This window comes from Trichosurus vulpecula, chromosome 3 (genome assembly GCF_011100635.1).
Source record: "Trichosurus vulpecula isolate mTriVul1 chromosome 3, mTriVul1.pri, whole genome shotgun sequence".
Taxonomy (NCBI): Eukaryota; Metazoa; Chordata; class Mammalia; order Diprotodontia; family Phalangeridae; genus Trichosurus; species Trichosurus vulpecula.
The window spans coordinates 213,959,747-213,971,761 of NC_050575.1; the positions used below are offsets into that span (position 1 = coordinate 213,959,747).

At 41.5% G+C, this 12,015-nt stretch overlaps 1 protein-coding gene across 1 annotated transcript in view; it reads right to left on the bottom strand.

Moving 5' to 3' along the window:
• Positions 1 to 12,015, bottom strand: part of ALK (ALK receptor tyrosine kinase) — a 1,045,272-nt gene that overhangs the window by 297,012 nt on the left and 736,245 nt on the right. Inside the window, exon 5 of the mRNA XM_036748712.1 lies at positions 10,956 to 11,083. Within this exon, the coding sequence (XP_036604607.1) occupies positions 10,956 to 11,083 (128 nt within the window). The remainder of the gene's footprint in view (positions 1 to 10,955; positions 11,084 to 12,015) is intronic.

The following is a 12,015-nucleotide window of genomic DNA, read 5'->3' on the forward strand; positions in this document are numbered from 1 at the left end:
AGCCAGTTTCTATAATACAAAGTTGGTGATATTTTGGCTCCTGCTTCTGGAGTAAAGTATTGGAAAGATAGGTTTGAATTCACCTTAGTGCCTGTGAATCAAATAATCACCATTTCACTGTACCTTAGAAAGATCCCTAGGATTAGGAGTACATATATTCCAGGGACAGGACAATAGTTAAGGATCCTAGGCATTCTGAAGACCTAGAATGTAAACCCATGCCTTGGAGTACAGGGACAGTTTTTTTCCATACGAGGCATAAATAATGTAAAATAGCTACACAGAAAAGATGTTTTGTTGATGGGGAGAATGGCTCTCCAAACAAACCCTAGACCCAGCTCTCTGTAGGCGGTATTTTAGTCCAGAGTGCTCTGAGGAGAGGAAGAAAGGTTTTAAAAGCATGAAAGCTTTCTTCCTCCCACCTCATACTTATGACTGTGCAGAAAAGGGGACGAGTCAGGACAAGAAGACTGCATCTCCACTTACCCTTTTACGATGCCGAACATTTACTAAGTGCTTTATATACATTCACAGAACTGCAGAATTTCAGACGTGGAAGAGAACTCAGAGGCCATTGAGTAAATGTAGAATTCGATCAATCAACAGGTGTGCATTAAGTCCTTATTGTGCCAATCACTGCCCTAAGTGCTAGAGATACTGAGAAAAACAAAAAAAAAAAAAACCTAATTCCTGCCCTCAAGGAGTTTACATTCTAATGGGAGAGATAATGTGTACAGAAATAGCAATGTGAAAAATACGTATGAGTAGCTGGGAACGTAACAGAGAGAGGGATGTACTGGCAGCTAGGTGGGGTTTGGAGAACCTGGGAAAGGTCTCCTGCAGAAGATGGCATTTGAGCTCAATCTTGAAGTAAGTCAGAAATTCTAAGAGGCAGAGATGAGGACAGAAAACATTCCAAGCAAGGCATACCAGCCTAATAAGCCATGGAGACAGAAGATGAATCATCATGGCTAAAGTGGAGAGTTCATGGAAGGGAGAATTGAGTAAGATGATCAGAAGAAGGGCTAGCATTGATACAATGCTTTAAAGTTTGCAAAATGCTCTACAAATATTAACTCATTTTGTCCTCATAATACCCCTGGGAGGTGCTATTACTTTTATTGTTTTGCAGATAAGGAAACTGAGGCAGTCAGAGGTTAAGTGATTTGGGCAGGGTCACACAGCTCCATCTGTGACTGGATTTGAACCCAGATCTTCCTGAATCTATACCCAGCTCTGTGTCATCTAGCTGTCTCTTAAAAAGGAAGAGGTTAGGTTGTGAAGAACTTTAAATGCTGAAGAGAGATGGTCATATTTACTCCTAGAAATAAGAGAGAGCCACTGGAATTTACTGAATGGTAGGATGGTACAGTTGGTGCTTTAGAAAAATCCCTTTGGCAGCTGAATGGATGGTAGATTGTAGTAGGGAGAGACTTGAAGCAAGAACAATCATAAGACAATTACAAGAGTCTAAATCATCAGAAGGATGAGTATGCGCTGCAATACACCTGACAAATAGTCGTACAGCCTCCTTTTGAAGATATCGAGCAGAGGGATTCATTGCTTTTCAAGGCAACCCATTCCATTTTGGAAAAGCTTTAATTGTTGGGAAATTCTCATTCACATCAAGCCCAAATTTGTGTCTTCATGATCGAGGTCCTTTGCTGTCCTGGTTGGCCTCCTTGAAACACTTGCAACTCACTTATACCTGTCCAAATGTGTGCTTCCTACAGCTGAGCACTTCTAATAGAATTGGACCAGGGCAAGGGACTGTCACCTCCTTGATGCATCCTTAGCCCTCTGCTTTTCTCAATATAACCTAAGATAACATGATCTTAACTCGGCCTCAAAACAGGTCTTTGCAATGCCAGAGCAGATGCTACTCTCCTCATTTTATGGTGATAGAAATTGGAGCTGAGAGAGATTAAATGACTTTTCTAGAAACACACAACTCCTAGATTGTGGAGTTGGGACAAAAATCTATGTCTTTTGACTCCTGGCTCAGCTTTTTTCCCTATGTTCTCTGGATAGAAGGAAGTTTGGAATGACATTCACTTTTTGGAAATGTTCAAGGCATTGAACATTCCAAGCTTATATTAGCCACAAAGAGCTGAGTTCTTGGGGATCAGAGCTAGAAGAGATGTTAGAGTTTATCTAATCCAATCCTTTTTATAGTTGATGAATTGGAGGTTAAGTGAAGTAGCTCGTTGGTACAGCGGATAGAGCACTGGGCTTGCAATCGGAAAGATCTGAACTCAAATCTCATCTCAGACACTTGAATGACTCTTAGTGAGTCACCTCCCTTTCTCACGCTCAATTTCTTCACCTTAGAATAGATGATAGATATATAGAGAGATAGGATAGGATAGAGCATTTAAGTCCAAACTATATACTGGGAAGTGTACTAAATTCTGAGAGTATAAATTCAATCCCCTCTCCCCGCCCCCAGAAAAAAGACAATCCTTGCCCTTGAGGGGCTTATGTTCTAATGAGGGAAAGACAACCCAAAAGAGGGAGCTCTAAAGGAGGGGTTGAGGGAGGGTACACATGTGGAACCGGGCAAGTAGGGAGCATGGATGGTCTGGGCTCTACATGAAATATGTTCCTGGGTAGGAATTCACCAATCAGAGGGAGGACTGTAGGGGAGTGGGACATCTTTAGGGTGAAAAGCCTGTTGGCATGGAGGTAGAAGCATTCAAAGAGTCAAGTAAGGAACAGAACCAAGTGAAAAGTGAATGCAGATGGTGTAAAATCTCCATGAAATAGTGGTCCTCATAGTGTCATTGTGAAAATCAAATGAGACAATAAAATATGTAAAGTGCTTTGCAAATCTTAACATATTCCATAAATGCTAGTGGCTGTTATTAGGTAACTTGGCTACATGAGTAATAAGCATATGAGGCGGGATGTGAATCGAGAACCAATGCTCTTTTTGCTATTCACAGTGACTCTCTCCACTCTACAAAAACATGGCAGAGGGAATCCTTTGTACAAAGTGGGAGAGAAGTCAGGAGGCTCACAGAGGTAATATTCTTGTCAATAGTTATACAAGTATTTGGCAATGTTTGCTTAATAGATGCTCACTGAATGAATGAATTGATGAATGGATGAATGACCTGTGATATGAGAGAGATTCCTCCAGACATCACCAAGTCCAATCCCCACTTTTATCTCTGGTCTACAAAAGAATAAATTGAGGATCAGGCTAAGGAGCTGCCTCTGGAGAAATGAAGCATGACAGGTCTTGATGTTGCTTTGAAGATTGGGTTCTGGTTCATAGAAGCCCTTGGTTTTCATCAGGGTGCCAGGCGCCTGCAAGCTAATCCCTCATTTTGCACAGTTTGGTTCTGGCCCCCTGTTCCAGATGCTGATCACTTCCAAACAGCTGGCCAATGATTAGATTCCATTCCTGCTGTTCGAATTTCTTTTTGGCTCTTTTGCTGGCCTAAAATGGCCCTCCTCCTCCACAGTTTATTTATTGCTGTCTTTGGTAGAGTGGATATAGAGAGAGGACAGAGATGCACATTTACAACTGCCTGCCAAGAATACGCGATGCCTTCATTTTTTCCAAATGAAAAAGTCTGGGATAAAATATCAATCTACACTCTATCAGGATGGGGGCCTGAGCTGGGAAAATACACAATCAAACTAGCCTGGCTGCTGTTTCGTCTGAGTCTTTCGAAGGCTTGGATGTAATTATTTTGCTCTTAATATATCTGGCTTTAGGTTAAGGAACTCCAAATATTTCAGCAAAATTGGGCTGAGATATCCTTACTATCTTCAAGACTAGCTCTAGCCATTATGCAAAACTGCCTCATTTAATCCAACCCTGTCACTTCACAGATAAGTAAACTGAGGCCCACTGAAGGGAAATAAGTTGTTCAAGGTCATATACTGAAACTGAATAACACGTGTCAGGCACTGTGCTAAGCACTTTAATTTAATCCTCTTTACCATCTAATCCTCTTACCAACTCTATGGGGTAGAGTCTATTATTACTCCTATTTAAGGAATGAGGAAACTAAGGCAAAGTTGCCTGGGGCCACAAAACTAGTAAGTGTCTGGGGCTGAATTTGAACTCAGGTCTTCTACACTCCAGATTCAGCACTCTATGTATTGTACCCCATAGGTCTGAAGAGGTGAACTGACACACCAAGGTTTCATAGATAAGTGAAAAAGCTGAACACATCTCCTTTAACTCCAAATCTCAGAGCCCTTTATCATTCTTAGAGTCCTATTGTTACCTTGTCTAAACCAACTTTCAACTTATTCTGTGGTCCAGACAAAGAAAAGGGATCATTAGCTGAGGGGCTTTGGGAGGAGGAATGGAATTCTAGCAGCGGTGACCCTATTCAAGAGGATTATCTGGTCCTTTCTGGCCTCCATCCCCCAGTAAGACCCTCGAGGACACCCACACTTTCATTCCTTGTCTCTGTATTCTAGCACAGGGACTGGGGCATAGTAGGTCCTAAGAAATGCTTGATTTACTGACTGTGAGCTTATCTACATTTGGGCTACTGAGATGTTTTCCTAATGACTAAAACATAACGTGGTATGTAAGATATACTGTGGGTAACTACATGGCGCAGTGGTTAGAGTGCCAGGTCTGGAGTCAGGAGGACTCATCTTCTTGAGTTCAAATCTGGCCTCAAACACTTACTAGCTGCGTGACCCTGGGCAAGTCACTTGTTTGCCTCAGTTTTCTCATCTGTAAAATGAGCTGGAAAAGGAAATGGCAAAATACTCCAATATCTTTGCCAAGAAAATCCCAAATTGGAGCAGGAAGAGTTGAACAAACGACTCAACAATAGTAAGAACAAAAGCTATAACAAGGCATAATTGAAAGAGTTGTTAAAATATGCATTCCTATCTCACCTCAGCTACAACCTAGCTGTGTGACTTTGGGCAGGTCCCTTAACCTCTCTGGTCCTCAGATTAATTTGAATAGGTTGGACAAGGTGATTGCTCAGGTCCACGGCAGCATTATTATCCTTTGATTTGAAGACTTCCCTCTATATTAGGTTATGACCACAACAGGTGGAAAGGAGGCCTGTAAAAATGGGTTGTAGACTCCCTCAGGGCTCTGGCATAAGGTACCTTTTCGTGATAAGGCATTGTGTATGTGGAATGCATAGCCAATTTGGAAAATGACTTCAGGGTGAATTCAATTCATTGTCATTTTCTTTGTATGTTTCATTGGTGTTGTATGGACACATAATTACAGAATGCTCCAGTCTCTAAAAAAATTACAATTAAGGATCACTCCAAAGGGCAAGAGAGAAGCACATATTGGGGTGAGCAGGCTATGTTGTGTTACTAATGAGGGATTGTGTAGGAGAAGTAGGGTAAAGGATTTTATCAGAGAAAGGTAGGACTGGAAAAAACGATAGGCTGGCCAATCAGTGAATTAGCCAATCTATAAGCATTCCTTAAATCCCTACTATGTGCCAGGTGCTGCCTTAGGTATTTGAGGCTAGAAATGTAAAGGTGAGGCAGGACCTGCACTCAGGGAGACAATAATCGACTAGGGAAAAGCAGCATGCTATGATATAATATATGAAACAACATGGTGCTCTGGAAAGAGTTGAGTTCAAATGAAGGTTTTGCCACTTACTATCTTTGTGACTTGGAGCAAGTGACTACTCTTCTCAGTTTTCTCTGTGAAATGACAGAGTTGTAGAAGATGACCTCCAAGGCCCCCTTTCACCTCTGAATCTATTATCCTTAGAGCCTATGTTCACAAGTGAATGCAGGATATATACAAAATGAATATATAGTTGTGAAATTAGAAAAGGCTTCTTGAAGGAGGTGGCATTGGACCTGAGCCTGGAAGGTAAAGAAAGTTTCTAAGATGCTTCAGCGAGGGTGAGAATTCCAAGGGTGAGGGACAGATTGTGGAGTCATGGAGGAGAGATAGAATGCTGTGTGTGAGGAACAACACATATCTTGAGCCAGGACAGCTTGTACACTTCCTTTGTAGCCATATGATGTCTGAGGTGGCTAGGTGATGCAGCAGATAGAGTGTTGGGTCTGAAGTCAGGAAGATTCGACTTCTAAAGTTCAAATCTGGCCTCAGACACTTACTTTGTGACTCTGGGCAAGTCGCTTAACCCTGTTTGCCTCAGTTTCCTCACCTATAACATGATCTGGAGAAGGAAATGACAAACTACTCCAGTACCTCTTCCAAGAAGGGTCACGGATAGTCAGACATGACTGAAAAATGACTTAACAACAATGTCGAATATGTAAGGAAGGTTCCTGACATGTCAGGTGAGGAAGAGAGCATTATCAGAGAGATCGACTTAAGAGACCGTTGTGGCAACTGAGGTTTCTATGTATAAGAACCTGGATAAGAATGATGGCACTTGGTAGGAGGAATAGAAAAGATGGAATAAAATCAAGAGCAATTTCAGTAGAAGAGATGACAGTCTAGGTAGTGGATTAGATACAGGGGATAAAGGAGAAGGAAGAGTCAGAGCTGACTTCAGGGCAGAGGGCTTTTCTCTGATGTCATGTGGATGGATTTCTAGTTGAAGCCTAAGTCACCAAAGGGGGAAGTGCCACCAAAGAATAATCATAACTGGAACATATGTTTGTATGTATGTGTATATATATATATGTATATATGTATTTAATTTTAAGATTGGCAGAATGCTTTATATAATCATTTTAAGCTACACATAGAAAGAGGATTCTGCTGAGACATATGAGATTATTGTGTGTCGATGGTGGTAGAATTCTAAACAATACCATAAAAGTTTTGTTCGATGGAATTGGGGATATTTAGTCCAATACTTGGTATATAGTAAGCACTTGCATTCATTCATTCATTCATTCATTCACTTATTCATTAATCCTGGAAAAGACTTAGAAGGGCTATGATAGTCAACAATTTAAAGGATTATTTTAGAGAAGAGGATAAAGACTTGTTTATTGTTGATGGCCCTGGAGGACAGAACTTAAGAATGATGAATAGAAATTGTGCAGAAGTGGAATTAAGATCAAAAATAATGGAAAACATCCCAATAATTAGAGCTGTTCAAAAATGGAATGGATTTCTTCAGGGGAGTAGTAAGTAGAGAGTTCCCATTGTCCTTTGGGTGATCCTCAATTTCAATTCTATTGCTCACAGCCACACAACATCAAAGAAACATTCAAAGAAAATGACAATGAATGGAAATCCCCTTGAAGACATTTTCCAAATGAGTGATACATTTAACGGTAGGTCTTCAAGTGGATGCTGGATGACAACTTCTCAGGGACAGTGTAGATGAGATTCGTGCTTTGAGTAGTGATTGGATTTGATTAACTCTAATATCCCTTCTACCTTGGTCCTTTGATGACTCTTTGACACTCTCTGCACCAGGATGGTCATGATGAAGCATTTCCTGATGAGTCAAAAAGCAGTTTCGGTGTCTGTGTCTCTCTCTCTCTCTCTCTCTCTCTCTCTCTCTCACCCGCCCCCCCCCCCGTTTTCCTCTCCCTTTCTCTGTCTCTCCCTCTCTCCCCTCTGCCCCTCCCCCATTCAGGGAAGGAAAAATTAAATAAATAATACGGAAGAGCAACACTGTCAAGTGCAGCCTGAACCAGTGAATGTCTGAGGTGAGGTTTGTTCCTAGGTCTTCCTGACTCCAAGTCCAGGGATCTATGCCCTTCACTACTCTCCTTCTAGCCTATTGCATGCCTCAAATCCCAACTTCAAAAAAGGTAAACTTCTATTGGCCAGAAAAAAAAAACCAGAGTGCATTAGGGACAACCCAAAAGTAATTCTCCTATTTGTAAATATAATCAATTTTAGGACTGAAACAGACTCTTCTTGCTTGCTAAATGATATATGACTGAATTCTCTCTGCTATAGGACCATGGTACCAGGGATTTAAAGATGAAAGGCATTTTGATACAACCCTCTCCTTTTATAGAAGAGGAAACTCAAGGCCACTGAGGTTAAATGACTTGTTCAAGGTCACAAAGGGAGGATTTGAATCCATATTTTTTGACTCTAGACCCAGTGCCTAGTATACCATTAAAAAAAGCCACTGAGGTCCCTTCCTCTTATCCTTTAAACACCTACCCTTGCTTTTCCATGGTTATAGGTAAGGTAGGGAGGAAACGGTAAAAAAAAGGTAAGGAGACAGTGTTTCCTATGCAGGAGCCTTGACCTTGGTCTGGTTGGGATCATCCCAAAAAGAGAGCCAGGAATTGATCTTCTGAGTATTGTCTATTGTCTGGGCTACTTGAGCTAACCTGTCTAAAAATCAGAGAAGTGGAGAAGACAGAGAGAAGATATTTTTCCCCTTTTTTTTGGGAAGACATATTATTCATGCATTTTTGAAAGGCCTTCTGAACTAGCAAAGGAAAAAAAGTAGTCAAGTAATAGGCCCGGAAGGTCTACAACCAGAAGGGACCAACCCAATATCTTTGTTTTACAGATGGGAAAATGAGTCTCAGAGAGAATAAATAATTTGTCTGTGGTCACACAAGTAAATGTCAGAGCCAGGATTCAAATGATCATAGACTAGAAGGAACCTTGAGGTCATCTACTCCAACCTTCTCTTTTGATAGATGAGGGAACCAAAAGTCTGAGAGGTTATAAGTGATTTGCCCAGGTTCACACGGGTAGGGGTAGAGCCAGAATTTGAACCCAGGACCTTTGGCTCCTAATCTCTCTCCATTGCACCATGATGCCATCCACTAAATCTAGATCTCACCAACAAGTTCAAGATACTCTCCCCAAAATCCTGCTGCTCCATTTGAAGCCAAGTCCTGTCATTTCAAAATGGTAAAAAAGCAGAAAGGGATCTGGGATGGCAGGACTCCATTGTATGCTCATTGTACATCCTCAGGTAATCCACTCCACGAATATGAGGCACCATTTACCAAGAAAAAGGGTGATGGACCACAATTTTCTGGGAGAGAGATGTTGAGAAGAAATATTGGCCAGGTAGTCTAAGATCTTTCTATCCATGGGACAAAGCATTATCACAGGATAAGCAAAGTCTTTTTACACAAGTTTCTCTCATGAGTCTTATGCAAAGGGAACCCCTCATCCACTTTACCCTCTGCCAAGGATGCTCAAATGGATTTATGCTAATATCAAGAATTATGCCTGTTCCTTGAGACATCCTTTATGACTGCTTCATTGCATTACAAGCCTCCCTCAAGCATCACCAGCTTATTTCTTTAGCCTCTCTTCCATTACAGGGTTCACTGGCAGAGGTCAGAGCCTCATGTACCATTTGTGAGCAAAGAAATTGCAGATAATTTATCCCTATTCTTGGTTGAAAGGTGGAGGTATTTGGGTACAGAATGTTGCATGCACTATCAGATGTGTTTTTACCAAACTGTTTTATTTGTTATAAGGCAGGGTTAGACATAGAGTACTTACAGACAAATGGAAAAAACAAGACTAATTTTTTTTAAACTTCAGGTAACATAGAAGGGTAGCCATGGCTAATGGCATCAGCAGTACAATTTGAGCCATCACCAGGTTAATGAACCGACCAACAAGACCTATCAACAAATGAATAAAATACTATATTTTTGTTCATCCAGAAAGCTCAACTGGAATTTTCTGGGAACCTAGGCTACTAAGTGGCACAGTGGATAGAGAGTTGGGCCTTGCATCAGGAAGGCTCAAGTTCAAATCCCACCTTAGACACTTACTAGCTGTGTGACTTTGGTCAAGTCATTTAACTTCTGCTTGCTTCAGTCTCCTCAACTGTAAAATAGGTTAATAATAGCAACCTCCTAGGGCCGTTGTGAGGATCAAATGAGATAATATTTGTATAGTATTTCGCATAGTGTCTGGCACACAGTAGGTGCTTGCTAAATGCTTATTTCTTTCCTTCCTTCTCCCTCCCTTCTTCTCTTCTCTTCCCTTCCCTGCTTTCTTTCCTTCCTCCTCTCCTTCCTTCCTACTTTCTTTCCTTCTTTTCTTCCTTCTTTCCTTCATTCTTTCCTTCCTTCCTTCTTTCCTACTACAGAGCTAGAATGAAAGCTGGCTCCTGTTCAGTGGATTTCCTGTCCTGGCTCCCTGCTGGCTGAGTGGCTGTCATGTGAAGGTGCCCCAAAATTTTTTGGCGAGCAGAACTGTGGGCATTTCCTATTCTACGTTTAGGAGAAAGAAATTCAAGACGGTGAACAAGCTAGGATAAACATCTTGCTTATTCAAGAACTCTTCAATGATTTATTCAAAACAGTAACTCTTAGAGACATGCCACAGGCACTGTGTAATCCCAGCCAAACATCCTAGATGTTCTATATCTGCATTTGCAATAATGGACAAGGATGGCTGATATTCATAATGATCCTGGAGCACAGCAAGATTCTGATGGGCCTTCTGGATTCTCAAAGGAAGGTTAGATTATGTTTGGTGTAGTTTTAATAATAACAAAAACTCACGTTTACATAACACTTTAAGGGCTTTTTGTAACATGACCTAATTTGATAGTCCTGTGGAATGAATGCTTTTTAAAATCCCTCTTTTATAGGCGAGAAAACAAGGCTTGGTGAGATTAAATTATGCAAATTACCCAGCTAGTACACATCTGAGGAGAGGTTGGAACCCAGATCTTCTTGCCTATAAGTCTAGCATGCCATCCACTATGCCCTGTAGCTTCAGGACCTCAGAGGCCACCTGGTCCAACTCCCCCATTTTACAGATGAGGAAACTGAGGCCTAAAGCAGTTAAGTGACTTGTCCAAGGTCACACAGGTACTGAGGAATAGCCATGATCTTGCCTCTATATTCATCACACTTTCCACTCTATCATGCTAAAAAGTGCCCCTCCTTTTACAGGATATGTGGTAACTTTCTATGAAGGGTAACTCCGAACACCCAGTTTCTCAACCACTGTGGACAAAAGGGATTTTACTTAGTAGACACATATCGGTATTCTTGTCCTTCAACAAGGTCACAAAATATTCATTCAGGCAAAGGAATCATATAGCACATACCTTCACTGCAGTTCTTCAGAGACAAAGAATCTACCACAGATAGGCTCCCGTTGGCATTTGAGATGTATTCCAGGGAAACCCGGAAAGGACTCTGCAGGTATCCAATTCTCCCATGGAGCATGGTCCAGCTGATCGTGTTGCAAAGCAGAAGGGGAAAAGAACAAAACAAAGAACAGAAGTGGTGAGAAGATCTAATCCACAAGGAGTATTCTTCCCCCAGAAATGACTCAAAAGCCAATACTTTGGGGCCAGGCCCTCTTGGAACCCAGGTGCATAGAGCCTGAAAATTAGCACCTGGCCGGTGATTCTCTTTTCCCAGCCCTCTGCTCTGTTCTTACAGGGCACCCTGCCCCTCCCCTTACCCTCTACTGGCCATTTAAAGATGCCAGGAGGTTTCTTATAAGTATTTCTTTATTCAATAGGCATTTAAAAGTATCTAATTTAAGTCAGGCACCATGCAAATAAAAGTCCCTGCACTCAAGGAGCTTAAACTTTATTGGGGATAAGCAATCATGACCCATGACTGATGCTGAACTGAACTCATTTTTGTGAGGATAATAATAATGATGATAGTACTGAGAGGCAGTACGACAGTGAAGAGAGAGTCAGCCCCAGGGTCAGGAATCTATGGGTTCAAGACATGCTTCTGACACATACTGTGGCAGCTAGGTGATGCAGTGGATAGAGCCTGGACTCAGAGTCCAGAAAACCTGAGTCCACATCCCACCTGGGACACTTACTAGCTGTGTGATGCTGGACAAATCTCTTAATCTTCCTCAGCTAAAGTTTCCCTGTCTATCAAATGGGGCAATAATAGCACCCACCTCATGTGTTGTTGTGAGGGTCAAATGAGTTAACACGTACGGAACTTTGCAAACCTCGAAGCCCTGTATAAATGCTAGCTCTGATTATTAGCCATGTGATCCTATATAAGTCGATTAATCTCTGTGTCCCAGGTAATGCTCTAAAACTAAAGCTGTAGGGCAGGTGCCAATCTAAATTAGTAGAGGGAATTTCCTCAGTGGGAGTTCCCCATACCTATGAAATCACAGGTTGTTGT